This window comes from Zophobas morio, unplaced genomic scaffold (genome assembly GCF_036711695.1).
Source record: "Zophobas morio isolate AGI-343-1 ecotype UQ-CSIRO unplaced genomic scaffold, CSIRO_AGI_Zmor_V1 ptg000021l, whole genome shotgun sequence".
Lineage (NCBI taxonomy): Eukaryota > Metazoa > Arthropoda > Insecta > Coleoptera > Tenebrionidae > Zophobas > Zophobas morio.
The window spans coordinates 28,586,529-28,605,271 of record NW_026972126.1 but is presented as its reverse complement, the minus strand read 5'-3'; the positions used below and the strand labels follow the sequence as shown (position 1 = coordinate 28,605,271).

The 18,743-nt window shown below is 38.2% G+C and overlaps 2 protein-coding genes across 7 annotated transcripts in view; one reads left to right on the top strand and one right to left on the bottom strand.

Annotated features, from left to right (window-relative positions):
* LOC135132287 (uncharacterized protein) overlaps window positions 1-18,055 on the bottom strand; it is a 56,256-nt gene extending 38,201 nt beyond the window's left edge. For 4 of the 5 annotated variants that reach the window (XM_064060322.1, XM_064060325.1, XM_064060323.1 and 1 more), the window contains exons 1-3: window positions 17,543-18,055; window positions 7,502-7,555; window positions 7,329-7,381 (exon numbers count right to left, since the gene is read on the bottom strand). In XM_064060322.1, coding sequence (XP_063916392.1) covers window positions 7,329-7,381; window positions 7,502-7,514 — 66 coding nt within the window. In that variant the 5' untranslated portion in view covers window positions 7,515-7,555; window positions 17,543-18,055. The remainder of the gene's footprint in view (window positions 1-7,328; window positions 7,382-7,501; window positions 7,556-17,542) is intronic. The other variant, XM_064060321.1, reaches the window with a different exon arrangement.
* Window positions 244-6,137, top strand: LOC135133001 (glucose dehydrogenase [FAD, quinone]-like). 2 transcript variants are annotated; one of them, XM_064061219.1, is made up of 4 exons: window positions 244-449; window positions 3,954-4,170; window positions 4,220-4,435; window positions 4,496-6,137. In XM_064061219.1, exons 2-4 carry the CDS (start codon window positions 4,005-4,007, stop codon window positions 5,971-5,973), a joined length of 1,860 nt encoding a protein of 619 aa, XP_063917289.1. In that variant the 5' UTR covers window positions 244-449; window positions 3,954-4,004; the 3' UTR covers window positions 5,974-6,137. The 2 variants fall into 2 exon arrangements, with proteins under 2 accessions (XP_063917289.1, XP_063917290.1); XM_064061220.1 differs by lacking the exon at window positions 3,954-4,170 and having other exon boundaries at window positions 4,496-6,136.
* Window positions 18,056-18,743: the final 688 nt, after the last annotated feature.

Genomic DNA, 18,743 nt, shown 5'->3' with positions numbered 1-18,743 from the left:
GTTGTAGAAATTATAGAAAAATGTTAGTTAACAAGTAAATGTTGGAAAATCTAGTCACACGTTTGCGATAATAATTTCCTAGAATTCAGTTAATTTATCTTGTTTTCAACATGTTTAACATAATGTACTGGTGTTGAGACTTGAAATTTTCCACAAACTTTATTTATCTAGTCATTTAAAAACCATATTTCGTTTCCAACTTGAGTTAGAACAAGTTTTCGAGATTCTATTGCTGTTTATAAACAACAAGCTGAAAACCATACAAATAGCTTAGAAATTCCAAGAATATTTTAATTACAACACATTTGTGTGAAACAAGTACATAGCTGGTGCATAAATTTTGCATATCGTTCATTGGCACGAGTTTTACGTCAAAAATGACTCAAACACCTTTTCGAAATAAGTTTTTATAGATCTGTTTAGTAGTGAAATGCAAATACTTCACAAACGTAAGTTTTTTAACGTACCTATCATTTAAAGCTAATTTTATCCTAAGTAATAAGTAGTTACATGAATATGCAATTCTAAAGACCTTGTCCTCAAAACCACATTATATGTAAAGCTGTTTCCAGGTAAAAGATAAAAGGGTTTAATTGCGACAATATCGAATTTAAAACTGTTTGTACTTGAAGTTGACTCTATTCTTTAAGGTGAAATAAGTAATAAGTTTATGGTGTACTTATGCGTGTTTATATTTTTCAGTCTAAATGTTACTGCAAATTTATTACAGTCAATCAGTCACTACGTCGCTAAGTCACTAGTCATCAATCACTAAATCATTAAGTCACTAAGTGGGTCAGTCAGTCAGTCACTAAGTCGTTCAGCCGCTACGTCACTAAGTTAGCAAGTCGCTAAGTCACTGGGTTACTCACTTAGTGATTAAGTGAGCCAGTTAGCCAGTTAGTCACTAAATCACTTAGGCGGTAAGTCACTGAGTCACTAAGGCCGTATATCAGTCAGTCAGTTGGCCAGAAACTGGATCAGTACATCTTTAAAAAGTTGTATTTTCTAAAACAAAAATTGATAATAATTTCTGTTTTATCTACAAAAATTCCATACAGGGCTATTTTGTCGGGGCTACTTCGATGGGTCGTGCAACCGAATATACTTTAAAGCATCGATAGTTTCATCACTACCACTAGTATCTTAAATGCACCCGTTTATACGTGATTCTAGTAGAATAAACTTGGAGTTGCCACTGCTTGAAACACCCTTCATGCGAAAAAAATGCCTCAAGCTGAAAACTTACGTAAATTATTATCTTCAGTGAAACTTTTTATGCCTATTTACCTTTAGTATCTTGTGTGTTGGAAGACAAGGTATAAAAACTTTGAAACTTGTCCTTTGATGGCCAATTATTTTTTAATGCTTGTTGGGGAAACTTTGTAAAAAATGTGTATTGGCATAATTTTCGCGTTATACTTTATTATTCCGACAATGCACAAACCTGCACTTAACCACCATCAATCAATCACAGATTACGTTTTGTGGAATCCTCGTCACCTAACAATGAAATTTTCTAGCACGAACCAGCTCCTCCTCCGGTCATAAAGCCCCAAAACCGACGTTTATATTTAACGTAATTTAAACGAATGCGGTTTTAAGTATCCATTTCTCGCTAACGCCGAATTTCCATTTCAAATCGCTTTCATCAAGCCCTCTTCTCCCAAACTTCATTATTAATTGTTAATTTAGTCAAAAACAGATATCCCTGTTTACGAACCCCGAATTAAAAACCTGAAATATTCATGCCATCAAAGAAATTAGCCGATTAATGCGAATTCGTGTAAACGGATTCGCGAAACGTTCGCTCGCCAGGAACGCGCCCCCCGGGACTCCCCCAGGAGTAAGTAAATATTATCTGCACACTATCGACACAAACAAGATTTCCTCCAGCGCGTTTCTCGCAGGTCCTTTTGCTTGATTTAGACGTCGACTTTTAACTCGCCTGCTTTACAGCTTAGCGGCTTTATTGTATTTATAAAACGCCGAATAAACTTTTACGACGAACATAAAGCCGCGTTTCCAATTTTTGCATTTCGATTAAACGCAGCCCATTATTCTCCCGGCTATCGAGGAAATTTATGGCTTCTTTTACGCGAATCGGAGCACCGCGAGTTCTGTACGAATTATTGCGTTAATCGGAAATCGCGACTCAACGCCGTTCCGAACTGATGGACCCAGATAAGTGCATGAAGTTCGCACGGGCCGAACTTCCAAACGATAATGTCCGAAAGTCGCGTCTTGCCCGGAAAAGTTGCAAATTGAAAGAGGGATCGCTGACGGTGGTTTATGTCACGTCAGATTAGGGCAGAGCTTGAGGAAACGGGAAAAGTTTGCCAGACTTGGGGGAAACGTGGCGACAGGCAAATATAAACACGCCGCTTACGTAACGAACTTTCAACCGCGGAGGTGTTTACCCACGACTGCTTGGCTCTGGAACGAAACCGGGTTAGACGTTACCACCTGCTCCGAGCGTCCGTCCGTTCCGTGAAAAATTCCGGGCGAAATTGCCCGCAGTCCCGCAGTTGCCGTCGCCTATATAAAATAGTGTCTGCGTCAAAGAGACGAAATGAAATAATTTATCTCTCTGACATTCAACATACAAAACATGTTTCGCGTCGGCCGTAAAACGAAGGGAATTACGCGCATCCTCAAGACAAGCCCTCAAATAATTTATAGTTTTGGTTCGGAGTATGGCATGCGTTGCGGTTTTTGCCGTAGTGCAAGGATTGGGCGAGGGAAGGTCATAAAGGACATTTGCGGCGGTGAAAGATAGCAGGTGGTGTGCGTAAAAATTGGACGGGATTCGGGCCGGATATGGAGATAATTGGGTTAAGAGAAAAAAGGGAAAAGGTAGCGGAAGGAGGATAAAAGGTTTTATTTATTTTTTTAAATCTTGGGCGTTTTAGCGAGACGCTAAAGTGGGACTCGGGGCTCTAAAACCGGTTCTTTAGGGGAAGGTTCCGGACGATTTTTTTGTTGTTTGTGAGGAGAAGAGCAGAAATTTGGGAATTGGCGACAGGGTTGGCGGGTTTTTGTGCGCTTTAAGTACAGGGTGGGTTCAGGAAAGAAATTATTTTACTCGGATTCGTCTAAGTTATGCGGTTTTAAAATAAAACGTTAGCTTATTCCGGATTTCCAAAAAACTTAGTTATTTATTTTTCCGGAATTTCAACGAATTGTATTTTTATCACAAGAATGTCTTTACAAAATATGCATTTGATTCAAATTAGATTCAAAACAGTTTTTTACATTGACAGCGCATTGTTGTAAAAAAATTCAGATTGCAGAATGCGATTTCCATTCTTTTATACAATTTTTGTTACATGTATACGTATTCGTAAAATATTAAAAAATCTTCTTCCGTTATTTCTAGTTCACTAAATTTTCCGCGATGATGTGATCTGCCACACCTGAAGATCTGTTTCGATGTCTTCTTCAGGTACAGATTGCGTTATTTTTGGTAATACCAACAGTTCTGTTGTGGGTGTAAAATCACTTGAAAATCGTGGAGCGCACTTGACTGTAATTCTGGAATTGATTTGTTCGGTATTTTCCCTCCAAGTCCAGTTATATCGGCTCGAATATGTTCTCTCGACAAGAGGTCAATAAAGATTCGTAGATATTCGTAGACTCCATTTACTGTTCGTATTCTTATTAGCGCTGTGGCGAGAAGTACTTGTTTGTTAAGTACTGTTAAAAATGTCACAAATTTTGCATATACGCACTATATTACTATTATTAGACACGCTAACTTTAAATATTTTTCTAACGTCACTAAATATTTTCTTTTGAGGGAAAACCACAATTTTACTAAATCATTTTTATCAAAGGTATTTTTGACGTAAACTCGCCTCAAAAATTTGTTGTGCATTCACAGCGCATTATTGTAAAAAAACAGATTCCAGAATACGTTTTTCATATTTTTTACAACAATTTTCGCTACGTAGCAGTTTATATAAAGAACTCTTGTGGTACGATCCGTACTAGAGATCATCACGATGTTCAACAGGTTCTTTCCATTATTCTTCGTATTTTTGGGCAAAGCCCAAGAACAGGCTGAAATCAACTACTACGCAGAACTAATTTCAAATGTTACCGAAGAAGCATACACGTATCAACTACCGAAAGGCGCCTACGAGTACTACTCTCCCAAGAAACGTCAATGTACCAAGGTGCGACTTTATTTCTACCTAACTGAATTTTTATTTTCAAGATTTTGGCTCCTACGATTTTATCGTCGTCGGTGCTGGTGCTGGTGGTACCGTTGTCGCCAATCGTCTAACTGAAATCAAGAACTGGAACGTACTAGTCCTGGAAGCTGGGGGTTATGGCGATGACGCGACTGACGTACCTAATTTGTATGGACCTATCGAATTCACTCGCTACAACTGGGGATTTAACAGTACACCACAAACGACATGTTGTTTAGGTTAGTCACAAAGTCTAACAATTACACTAGTAGTACTACTAGACATTGTTTAATATCCAGGGCTCCAAAATCACATATGTCCCTACCCGAGAGGCAAAGGCGTCGGAGGTTCCACTCTAATCAACGGTTTGGCTTATTCCAGAGGCCACAAATCCGACTTCCAGAAATGGGAAAAATTTGCAAATAGTAAACGATGGGGGTACGACTCGGTACTCTACTATTTCAAAAAATCGGAGAACTTCGTACACAACGACAAGCAAGCGCCGTATGAACCACAGTACCACGCTACTGGTGGCTACCTGAATGTAGAGTACCACGAACCCAGAAGCCCACAACTGAACGCCTACTTGGAAGCTAATAAAGAATTAGGTTACGATATAGTTGATTACAATGCGAATAAAATAGGAGCGTCACCCGTCCAACTAAATACCATCCATGGGCGCAGATTGGACGGTGGTAAAGCCTTCATCCACCCAGTACGACGACGCAAAAATTTGAAACTTTTGACCTACAGCTACGTAACGAAACTACGAATTAAAAATGGGGTGGTTAGGGGTGTTGAGTTCTCCCATAAGGGAAACAATTACGTGGTTCAAGCCACAAAAGAAGTGATTCTTGCAGCTGGGGTTTTCGGTACTCCACAGATTCTCTTACTGTCGGGTGTTGGTCCCAGAAAACACCTAGAAGATCTAAAGATCGACGTAGTTGCTGACTTAGAAGTCGGGAGTACTCTTAGAGACAACTCAGTGTTTTACGGAATCTCGATTAGTACCAATTACACGGAACCGATTCGACCGTTGAAGGAGTACGTTAAAGAGTACTTGAATGGAGTGGGACCCTACGCGATTCCAAGTAACGACCAAGGAATAGGGTTCTACGAATCCAGTTACACGAAAGGTACCGGAATCCCAGATATAGAACTGCAGGTAATCACGGCCAACGGTACCAGCGCTCTGGCACAACGAATGTTTTATCTGACCGACCAAACTTTCGAAGATTTGTGGAAATACGTGAACATTCCACGAACTTTCAATGTGTGGGTTATCGATTTACACGCTCAGTCCGTGGGTACTATAAGACTAAAATCGAAAAATCCGTACGAGTACCCTTTGATTGATTCTAATTTTATCTCGGATCCTGAAAATAGGGATATAAATACGCTTTATGAGGGGATTCAACTGATTTTGAGATTATTGGAAACTAAAGCTTTGAAGGCGATCAATGCCACGTTGCAGGGGGGTCCACTAAGGGCATGCAAACGTTACGAGTACCTTTCCAGGGATTATTGGTACTGCGCTTTAAGACAGCTGACTATAAATTTGTACCATCCTTTGGGGACTTGTCCCATGGGAACTGATCCGAAAAAGGGAGCGGTCGTCGACTCTGAATTGAGGGTTTTTGGTTTTAAGAATTTGAGAATCGCTGACGCCAGCGTTTTCCCATTGGCTTTGGCTGGACACCCGAATGCGCCGACGGTTATGGTGGGAGAACAGGCGGGAGATTTGATAAAATTGACGTACCTTAAATACGTGGACTAATTAAAATTAAAAAAGTCATTTATTGTTGCCACAATAATGGAATTTAAATATTATACGTAGTAAATTAGGGGAGAATAATTTCTTCAATTACACTCTTATCGTAGAAACGTTATCTACAATGAATGTAGGTTACCTTATTATATTATGATAAAAGTAATTACTTGTGAATCTGTAAACCATGCTTGCAAAGCAATGTTCGTAATAAATACACATAATTTAACAAATAAATTACAAATTATAATATAAATGGTCCTATTAAAATCCTAGGAATGAAAACAACAATTAACGTTATCGCTATAATTTCTACAAATAATTTTTTTCATTCCTTCTAATCATTGTTGCTCATTTACATAGAAAATATTTAATCAACGAAAGTGAGTGGCAGTCTTTTTTGAACACCGACGTTATGACCCCAGGTCAACTTTCTTTTTCAGTAAAATTGTTGTATTCACATCATTATGAAAACATTATTCACAATTTTTTGCCTTAAAATTTTTACGTTTCAAACACGTTACAATTTCAGGCTAAGTGAATTATTAATTTATACAGTTGTTTTATTATTACCGAGTAGGAGTACTTTAGCTTGTTTTAAATTTATGGTCGGTCTGTTATTTTATTCAGATATCAAGATATTTAAAGAAGTTGACGATTTCTTCGTAAATATATTTTTTCATGCAAAAGTTTCTAAAAGAAGTATCGAAATAGTTATTGTTCGTTATCCCGGCCAATGTCCGAAAACGGGTGACCCCTTATTCAAATTTTCTCAAGATCACGAGTCGGGGCCATTTTTTACCGCAATAAAAAAAAACACAAAATCAACAACAGATTTTGTGTTTTTTTTTTATTTAGCAAAAATGTATGCTTAGTCGATTATCAGAATACTTAAATACTTATTTTAAATTTATTTATTATTCCGGCGCCTCCACCATTTTTATGCAATGGCTAGAACATCTCAATTCCCTCTGAAAAACGTTCAGGAAGTAAGAACATCGCTCTTGTATGAAAATTTCCAAAGGCAGCCCCCACAAAATGTTTGAGCATTTATTTAAATTAAAAACGACGGTTTAAAGACGTTAATATTTTACGTCAGTGAACTGTCTTTTGATGGAAATCGCCCCAGACGCTAATGTTAGTAATAAATTTTAGAATGTCGTTCTATACACCGTCCAGAAGCTAAATATTAATCAAACAGCCCTCTTGATCCTCCCAGGAACGAAATTTAAATGAAAACCTAAGCTCAGGTTTCAATTTTCAATTAAAGGCAAGATAGCATCAGACTTCAAATAAAAACGTGACGGCCGCTTAATTCCCGTAAAACTTTTAACATAAAGAGGCTGATAAAACTGAGCACTCACCTGAGTGGAGACATCGTAATGGTTGAGTACCACACGAGAATTTCCAAGATAACCTGAAAAACAAAATCCTCTAATATCAAAGCACGAAAGTTAAAACTACGACAAACATTCAAAGTCGAAAAAATATTGGATTGTAAAACTGGAATTGTATTTAGGTTAAGTTTAGAACTCACCAGTGTGTTCCATGCTGTCCCTCCAGGGGCGTGCGTATCACGGAAGTGTTGCGGCTGTAAAAACCCAAACTTTATTCCCATTCTAATTCCATTAGAACACAATCGCCCGTATCTCATTTCACCCCTCTTAAGAAAATATTTTCCGAGTGAAAAACCCATCACCTAAAGATAATCACATTTCATTCCTCCGAAAGAAGCCGGCACGATGTAGTGTTTTCGCTTGATTCCGCGTCAAAACAACCGAAACGAAAAACCCTAATCAAATTTGGCGCTTTTTCGCCGCAACAGAACGCAAAACTAGCTTGCGGCATGCATAATTAACCGACTGTAATTAATTTCGCCTAATTTTCATCTCCATAAATACGGCTGATAAATCCGCTGCTAGCGACAGTGCTGCCAACCGCAAAACAACCGAACACAGCGCCACCGCGGCAAAATAAATAAACAAAGAATAAATTCACGCTAAAAAAGCAATTTGCTCAAAGCTGGCGTTCGTGTTCGGGCATAATTTTCGTATTTTTCTTCTTGCACCTGAATTCATATTGTTTGAATTTTAATCGAGGCGGCTCGAATAAATTTGCATTTTCGATTGGTTCGAGCCGGTTTTAATTATGGAGGAGTTTAAAGCGGCCTCCATTTTCAAGAACAGGTGGGTTGGTTGCATACACCTCGATTTTCAATTACAATAATATCGCGCTCATGAGCGTCGGATGCGGATTTGGGGATTCATCACGAGCGTGGTAATCGCGTTAAAATTAATGCGACGTGGCGTGAGCTGTTGCCAACCGCACAAAGTTACTAAATTAATTTGGGAATTTTTGTTTTTGTGCAATCGACAGCTGCATTAGCCAGATTTATTGAGATTTTGAGAGTTATTTACCGTTGCATGTGTTCAGTGCTTCGGGTCGATATCGGGCGTTTATTAGCAGAAGAATATTTAATTTTCGGTTTTCCCCTACGCTGCTCCGGATATTTGGATGCAGTTTATCAAAATGTTTCAAAAATAATTTCCGCTGCGGCGATACGATCGCAACTTTGGCTTTACATTTCGATTGGAGGATTTTTTCTAAAAATAGAAGCCGGGTCTGCTCAGCACGCTTTATTTTTTACAACTTAATAAAAATATTCATCAAAATGCAAATGGACGGACGGGGCTCAACCACAAATTAAATTCTCCTCACACTTCAATTTTTATCATTTACAGAAACAATAAATCTGGTATTCTTTTCAGAGCGACGGAGATTTTCGGAAGTGGCGCAGTCGGTGGGATGTAAAAAATATTTTTTAAATTTATGAAGATTGGTGCAATAATTTTATTTTTAAAACGTCATTATCAACAACTAGGTATATCATCCTTTTGCAATTATTACAGATAACGTTCGACATTTACGAGCACTTTAGAGAAATGAATTAGGTACTTAAAAAGGAAAAAGAAACATTTCAGCATTTTATGTTTGTCCTTGCGATAAAGAAGAGATACTGGGTTCTAAATATTCAGTGTTCGAATTTGGCCCCTAGATAATAAAATATTATAAATTTGTTAAAGTGTCGAGTCATACGTGCGAACTTTGTAACTTTGTGTAAGCAAAAACAGAATCGCGAGCAAACGAGATTCGATAAAACGGTACCAAAACATAAAAGAGTCAAGCATCAAACATTTGCAAATTAAATTTATAAGCCTGCGTTTGGCGATAACGCCATATTAGAACGTTTGTAATTCGCTTCTGTGTACAAAACAACAAAATGAAAAAGTCGTAAACCGCCAGTGTTTAAAGTTCAATTTGAAAATAAAAACATACTTTATGGCGCAATCGGTAGGATACAGGTTTCGAAATGAAACCAAAAAGCAGCAAACGTGCTCTAATTTAACAAAAAAAGCAACAATAAATTAAAAGCAAAAAGTGGCAGGGCTAATCTGGGATAAACCTATTACAAAACTAAAAGCGCGCTTTTAAAAATCGATGTTGTAACTTTGGGCTTTTGTGTGGTGCGTTCGCGTTGCGACCGCCAGCTAAAAATAGAACAAGCAATAGATAAGTCTCCACTTTCCTCCAAAACAACCGAAAACCGCAAAAATAGCCGCACAGCGCAAAAATGGGTCGCTCGTCATGCTTAATTAACCCCGATAAAATTTTCACAACATTACCTAAAGCCGTTTTCCGAGCGCCCCGGAAAAATTTATAAATACTTTAAAGGCAATCTTGCGGGGCGTGTGTGAGAATGCCGTTTTAGCTGTTTTATCCTTCCTTGGAATGTCTTTCAGGGAGAGGCGGCGGTGTTTACAGGTTGGCGGCGATTTCACGCCTCAAACGAGAACCTCAATAGCGGCGAGGATATGTATTTTTTAGGGGAGCGATTTCGTGGGAAGAAGCGGAAGGGATGATAGATAGGGGCGATTTCTCAAAGAGGCGATGTTTATTGTGATGGGAGTTGGTCTTTACGGCGAAGGAACGAAGTTCGATGTTTGATTGAATTCGGCTCTGACCGCATCCTGCGCCACGCCACGATAAACAGCTAAAAACGTTTCGTCTACACAGAACTAAGACGACGGTTAAATTTTTATCCCACCGACTGCGCCATGTCGTGTTCGCTCATCACCCGTCATCCATTATTTCGCTGCACTTCCCACAACGCAACGGCCTGTCATAACTCTCGATTTATTACGATCAAACTCAGATATACGCTAGGCAAATCCTTTTGAGAGCGACGTAAAGTTCCCTTATAGTGCAATCTGGATGCAAACTTTACAGGCGATGGAACTCTTGAACGGCTTTTGACTATTTATAGTTTTGTTGGTGACGTTTGCATAACAAAGCCCGTTAACCGTCAAGAGTGCGTCCCTCGCCGGACCGTAATGAGAATAATGTGTCCGAAGTGGGTTTAAAACAAGTCCGGGGATTTTCTTTTTGCTCCATATTAAAAGTTACAAGTGGCGTTTTTGCAGCGACTCCTCCCAGCTCGTGTGCGGCAAAAAGGAGCAAAACGACAAGATTAGATTTAGTTCAAATGCGCTAATGCCGCTCGACGGTAATGAATTATGAGGAAAAGTTGAAGCGACGAGGCGAAATTGGGTTCGAAAGAGAGGAAATACGGCGGAATTAATAAAAAATTTACAAGTTTTTAAAACAGCGGGTTAAATCTGGTAAGCTGCTTAACAGTGTAACGTTGTTATATATATATATATATATATATATATACCGAGGGTTTTTTTTTCAGCATCGATGATTGTTGAGGTTTTGCCAAAAATTGCCGAACCGATTAAGGCGCTCCTCGAGATGACGTTTTAATACAGCTAAGTAAATTGGAAGCACTTGATACGGCGTGAAAGCGTCTAAATCAGGCCGTTTTAGCTAGATCTCCCCCTAAACAGCATTACATCCTTCCCCAATTTATGCACCAGCCATTTCCTCCCTCAAACCGTTAATAATCCCCCTTAAGTAGTCTGCAGGCTTTACGGCCAATTTCTATAATTTTACGCCCCGAATTCAAATTTCGCGCTCTTCCATCACGACCCCACTATTATTATTTCTAGCAGTCTTGTTTCCCGCTTTTTTATAACGGCAATATACATTCATCACTTTGCGAGCCAACTAAAGCGCGAAATAGACTCCATTTCGTATCGCCGCCACATATACCATCTCATAAAATGGCCGTCAAATACCACCCACGCAAATAAAAATAAACTAGCGCGAATTGGCCGAGTCTGAGGGAGTCTTAATTGCTTCGAGGAAAATAAAGCAAAATAGTCGAAAATAAAGAGGTAGATTAATGGTTCATCAACGGGAACGGTGCTTCGAGGAGTAATTTATAAGAAGTGGCCGTCTTTCGGTATCGAGCTGTTAAACTTTGCTTTTAACGGAGAAGTTCGGTCGAAATGACAATAAGTGTTGAAATGGAACGCTTGGCGAGGAACTTAGGTGATTTCATTAAAAACTAACGAAAATGTGGCAAATTTTTCCGAGGAAATTTGTCAATTAACGCTGTCAAGGTGTCTTAAAAGTTCCTCGATATAATATACTTAGTTGATGAAGTACCATATAGGGAATCTGTCTTTGGAAAAATAGAAATTCTGAACAGGTAACGCTACGAGAAAAAAACGAGTTCATTACTGGGAAAAATGATAAGTATTAGACGACGAGAAGTTTAATGTCTGAACTTTATGCGATAAGCAATTCAAACTTGGAACGCATATACGTGCTTTGGAGAAGTTATAAGTTTGAAATTATTTTAAGGGTGTTCAGGCTAACGTTATCTCGAAGTTGTAGATATATCTCTACAAGCCCTACTCCGCTATAAGGTTCATTTCATAAAAATAAAGAATTATACGCTTTTTCTGTCAGGACTACACTGTTTTACGACGTCTCTGAAGATTTTATGATTAATGGTCTTATAATAGTGGATTTAGAAAAAACGTCTCGGTGGCCCTTCTGAGACACTTAACCCCCAGTAAACAGAATTTTTTGTTCAGTTAATTTTATATTTTTTCTTTAGAATGGGATGTGCTTTAATTTTGGCTCTGACTACCTCTCGTGATTGCACTTTCTATCAGATTTTTTATTCACGAAATTTCCGTCGTCTGATCTTCGAGTTTGCCTTCATTCCCCCATAAAATTTAAATTTATTGGAAAATTATCATCTGATGATTTCCAGAAAATCATTTTTTTAATCAGTTGTTTGTGTTGGCAATTCTGAGTTATCGGCGTCTGTGCTAGTACGCTTAACAAACGGGTTTGTCATCATAAAATTTTAAATAGGTTGCCAACCAGACAAAAAAAAATCACAAACATTAATAGTCACGCGGTAATTATGGATAATTTTTGAGGTGACGTCATCAAAATTGTGGAGGCAATAAACATAGAAATTTTAGTCGATTTTCTGTAATCTCTAGAGGAAGATTAGTGTTCAACCAAAATAGCAAAGAGTTCTTAAGTAAATTTTTAGACAAATTGGAAAATAAAATTTTACAAATTTTATTTTAACTTGTGAGTTAATCGATACACAGACGCAACGAAAAAAGATGTAAAAATCCATTTTGTTTAATCTCGGCTCATTTACACACTATATAGATCTTTATTTTAGATTTGAGATAGTACTAATACGACTCATGCCTCACTCGAACAATGATTTGATTATTCCAGCATTAACTCCGACTGTCATAACCCCTCGTCGAAACTAAGACGTCTATCCGGCGTTATTAAACCCCTCGCCCTCTGAACTTCATCACAACTGGGCAAAAATCCCGGCGACAGTTGGCATCAATGCACGATTTATTGGACAGCTCATAAAGTTTGCTCAAAGATTAAAAACAGAACGAACAAACAGCGCGCAAAGATCAGCTTGACAAGGAACAACAAAAGCGAGATTTAGCTTCCGCCCAGGACTCCATCGCAGACGGAAGTTCGTAAGTAACTGGATATTGGAAAAATAATAGAAGATTATTTTTCGATGCTGGCGGGTAAGTGCGGAGGCCCTCCGTACATGACCCAAACCTTGCAACGGTATAAAGAAAACAAAGCACCTCGTAATGGATTGGGAATGTGGCCGCCGGCAAAAGTTAATTTCGTTGTGGCTGAAATTAACTTAATTTTGCCTCTGTACGGTCGATGTTATTACAGTTGCTAACTATTCCGTAATAAATGGAGCTCTACATACTCTGGGGGAATTATTATGCTAGACAGACAATGTAGCCACCTATGCGAAATAATAACAGTTGGCGAAGTTGAAGAGCAACTATCTGGAACTTGGAAAGGCGTCTGAGACGGGATTGCTGCAGAGGTGGCTGTGCAGCGGGCCGATTGTTCTACGATTTGAATAGACGGCGAGATAAGGAGCAAAAGCGGTTTTTCGGACGGCTGCACATCATTTTCACCACATAAACCACTAAATTTATGTCAATAAATTAATTATACATGTTTTCACTGCATGCTAAGAGAAGGAGATTACAATCAATCTTGTATATAGGGAACCCACAGCTTCATTTTCCATGTTTAGTAAACAAACAAGGATTCATGTTCTAAGTCTACATACACACTGTTCCAGAATTTTACGAAAACCAAAAATTCGCAGCAGGAGCACGAAATCTCCTCCTAGACATAAAAACAGATTCTCACATTCTCCGTACGAGCGATTTTTCCCCGAATCCTTCCATTTCCGAGGATTTGTGTGCGGGTGATATTTTCCGACGAATTGAATACGCCGCAATTGAAACCCTCGGTTTATACAAGTGCCGACGCTCAGGGTTAGATTGGATAACAGAAATCCACACATCTTATCAGCCCAGCGTCCTCCGCCCTTCCATCAAATTAACGAAAACAAAGCCTTTCAAAAATCGTCGGCGCCCAGAAATTGCCCCGGAAGCTGGACGTCGATCCGGGAACGCGGATGGGGGCAAATGGGAACGTCAATTACGACGCACAAATTAAAAACTCCAGTAAACCCAATTTCCGGTGGGCCCGGAAACGTCAAATCGCCATCAGGCGGTCGTCGACGAAATCGCAGTGGAAACTTTTCATTTACTGTTAGAATAATAATAAGAATAGTCGAGGTTTCCGGATAGTGCCGCGGTCGTGCTCACTTCGTCACACTTGAACGTTGTTAAATTAAAAAAGGCGCTGTTAAATTTCAGACGTTGTAATTATAAGCAACCTCAGAAAACTCGTTTAATCCGTGCGAAATCTGAGTCGCTCCAGAGCACTAATTTGCTCGAAATCCTCTCAACTTTATAGTAAATTGGTTATATAGCAGTGCCATTAATTTAGTGTCGAACGTAATTATTGCCTACAAATTGCTTGGCGGCTTTCACTGAGAGACAATCTTGTTTGGTGTCCCAGGACGTCACCTCTCCGTGTTGGCCCGAAAAAACGGATAGAAGCCATTAGTCAAGTTGGAGGGTTGGGCGAAAGACGTGTTCAGGGTTACAATTTGGAATATGGCGTGCAGCGTGACGTCACGCCAAAAATGTAACTGTGCGCTCGGACGATTGTTCCCTTTGTAAGCAAGAGCTTTAGAAATCCATAGCCGGAATTTCGAGGCGAACGATGATCAATTCGGAACATGTGGGGGCTGAAAGGGTTATTGAAATTGCACTTTCTAGCATTAATAAAAATGTTTTATGAATTTTTAACGGCGCCGAGGAGTGTTTCTCCGAATTCTGCGCTCTGATTTGAAATATGCGAGCTTTCCAAGCAGAAATTTAATCAATTGAAAGTCCTACCTCGCACGAAACTGCTAATTACACGTCGAGTGACGTCACCTCTTTCAAAAAATGTATAGTTTATTTCGAACGGTCCATAACAAAACAGCGCGGAGAAAAACGGAAGTTCGCCCCGCATTCCATTACCTTATTTTGCAACTTTTAAAAGCCTAGCGCAGAAGGAGATAAGCTTAAAAAGCCAACTACTCACAAACAAAAACTCCAAACTGCATTATAAATTAGAAAGTTAATAAGACCCGACGCGAAAGCTCTTTGCTAGATTAAATTAGCAAATCACCCAGCAATAACCAGCCCTTAACCCCTCATCACATGTCCCCTCTTATAAATATTCTAGAGCTCTTCTTGCACCAGCACAAAACCCTATTCATGCACCGTATTTTAAAAAGCTTTTCAAACCGGAACTTCTCCCTTAAAAGCAAAGTTTAACAGCTCGATAGCGAAAGACAGGTCATTTCTTTTTATAAATTGCTGCGCAGCTCTAGCTGATGAACCATTAATCTACCTCTTTTATTTGGGGCTAGTTTGGGTTGTTTCACTTGAAGTGATTATTTGCACTAGCCATTCGCTCGCTTAAATTGCCAAAGTTGACGGCAAGTACGTCCATGAATAATTTCTTTATTCGGGAATTTTTAAGACAGGCTCAGAACGATGACTGTTAATAAATTAGGAGGCTGGGATCTATTTCCAACGCTCGGCTTCGCCTCGCATCGACAGAATCCAGCCTCTATTTTCATTACTTTAAAAGGATATCTTTCTGAGTGACATTTAGGTTAACAGGTTAACATTATTTCCATTATGCAGTGTGTTACACACTAAAGTTGCACTTCTCAAATTGGACAAGCCATATATTTCATAGATCGAGATAATGTGACAGTTCAGAAGTTCGCGAATAAATCCGAGGCGAAACCGAGCGTCGCAAGTAAGTGCGGGGCGAAGTCGAGCGCTACAAGGAGATCCGAGACGATGCAAACACATAAAAAATTACGAGTTTTCGATAAACATTTTAAACTTTTTGCAGGGATGTGATATTCTTAATACATTTGACATGGGTTTGATGTTGACATATTTGTTTTTTTTAAGACAGATAACTGCTGTAATTTAAAAAAGTCATCAAATTGGCCTTGTTTTTTTGATATAAGAAAACGTCGCGAAAGCGCATGTGATATTTTTTATGTTTTATACATGTACTGAATTTTACACATTTATTTCGCGATATTTTACTTAACAAATAAATTCCAAAGTAAAGAAATTTCGTCTGATGTTATGTTAACTATATCTCTTTTTACGTATTGACCTCAGGTCATATTTTTCATCAACGCTATATGTTAAACATGTTCTTTTTATTAAGAGATATACTAAAATTGTCTCACTTTCTATAAAATTCATCATTCACCAAAACTATTAACAATTTATAACCCTCGGGGTGGATCTATTGCAAACGTCGGCTTCGCCTCGCAACAAAATATTTATTAACAAATTGTTTATATCATTTTTAAAAGAGAAATACTTTTTGTGCCACTCATAATTCGATTTTAGAGTTAATATTTTTCTCAGAATTATTTGCAACGTCCAACTTCGCCACGCATTTGAATATTTATTCAAGCTCGAGAGATAAATGATTTCTTACGCACATTAGAGTGAGCAATAATTAATTCTACTATTTCGATTAATTTTCATACTGAGATTGTTTTATCTGAAAAATTGTAACTACTTTTGTTCTTCTTGTTTTATAAAAAAAAATCTAAACTGTCTAAAGTGTAATCAATTAAATCAACGTAAAGTAATTATTTATTTTATAAAGTACATAGTACACATCAAAACTATTTTTTTTTCTGAGAGGCATTTTTATGTATTACAAATTCCACCATAAAAAGATTTTTATTTTAAACAAATTTTGAATTCTTAGATAGCGAATAATAATGCGAAAATTTATTAAAAAATAAGTAGACCTTCAATAATTAAAAAATAATAATAACATAACTTTGGTCAATTATTATTTTACTCACAAAGGCCGGTATAACCTGAAATAATTATTGACCTGACCTGACCTGAAATAATTTCTCAGGTTGTTCTAAATGAGTTGTAAAAAGTCGGTTGGGGCACGACGAGATAATTTTTGAGTTGAGTAAAACTTTTGTAAAATTCTGGAGTCTTAATTTATGTTTCAAAGCAGAGAATACGCGAAACAATCAAGAACGTAATAGGAAAACCCAGCCGAATTCCTACAAAACCATAATTTAAACAAACAATCCACCCTACAACATAAACAGTCTCCCTGCTCCTGCAGCCAACGTCCCCAAATGAAAGAGTTAATGAAAACACGAGAAAATTGAATAGGCAACGTCGGAAGCATTTATTTTAATTTCATTATGCAGGTGTTCCGCAATTAATTCGCGTGCTGCGGTACCGACTCTTCGCAAACGGAACGCCGACTCGAACTAATTATCGGAAAAATATGAAACTTGACACCGAACAATGGAAAGTTTCGGCGGCGAAATTAGTGTCAATTTTCCATCAAATCGAGTGTTGCCACCAGATTTATCTAGGGATATTTGCCGATGAAATTCCATCAAGCAATTTCAAAGTGTATTAAATTATAATTACGTTTATGGGGTATTCAATAACGCAATTTGCTAACAAGTGTGTGAAGGGAGGGCGCCTCTGCGAAATAAACGAAATAAAATTTGATCGCGTTTCACTGCGATTAATTATGTATGCGGCCCATTCATGGCAGGGATTAAGAGAAGAAGAGAAAAACAAGATTACGATCGGGGAAAGATGCACAAGCGGATTCGCATTTACGTGATTGCTGTAAGTGCTGGTCTTACCTTTTTTAAATTTTTTTGTGGCTAAACACATAGAAAAATCCTACTGTACTCGTCATAGCTACCACATCTCACTATCTCGATTTAGAATATTTACGGAAATCTAGTTTGGCCCCGCGATTTCGTCAAATTCGCAAAGAATCGAGAAAAAATAAAATCTCTATGGAAGCGGACTAATGGACAAACATCAACTTACGTAATCTTCAATATGCACAATTGTACTTTGTTAACGGACAAATAAATTCTCTCAGTGCCCTCGGCAGCAATTAACCAAGTGATAAATTTTATTTAATAAAGCGCGACAGTCGTGCCGCTTTAACGTGACTCGCAACAGCGTTTATCTCTGTTATTAACTCTATTTTTAAATATTTATTTATTTCTTCATTTATATAAATAATTCAGTTTTTCCTCTCTATTAATAATAGTCGCTCTTTTATTATACAATCGTTATGTTTGACCTATTTATAGTAAGTTTTATTTAAATTAGTAGCACCAATATGTCGATATTTGAGAAGAGTCCACGCGCACTGACACCCCGGAGTAAACTCCGGGAGATGCCCCCGGATACAGGATTCTGCAGCCCGCGCTTGCGCAGCGCCCACTCCGGACTCTTGTGCAAACTCAATTCCGGAGCTCGACTCTGCGGCTGCTAAACTTTCGACAACTTTTTGACGAATATTTCTTATGGATAACGATGGGAGGATGACGGCCTAACGGGCAACGACACGCAGGGAACAGACGAGCTTTTATTAAAAACGACGAACGAGAAATTGAACAAGTGCGACAAATCTCCTCGTAGAAACGCTATTTTCAACTCGAAAATGCCGCAAAAAACGAAGAATTCGTCTAATTCTAGACCGGCGCATCCACCATTTATACATTCTCCTCGAATTCATAGAGTCCACGAAGTCTGGAACACATTCGACAAAAAATTTAAGAGTGAAATCCAACAAAAACGTGGACTACAAATTCTTCGATCGAGGCGCTAGTGTTATGACCTCGAGATTTATTTTTAGTGGAAACCCGAGCTTTTTATTATATGTTTTAAAGTTGAAAATTTCTTTGCTCGAAACATTTCGAATTTTATGGAAAAATATAATAATGAAAAAAACTGGGTGCAAAAAGAAGTAACATAAAAACAAAATTTAGACGTTAAAGTCAAAGGTTACACAAAGCATTATTATATATTTTTCAACAATAAGTT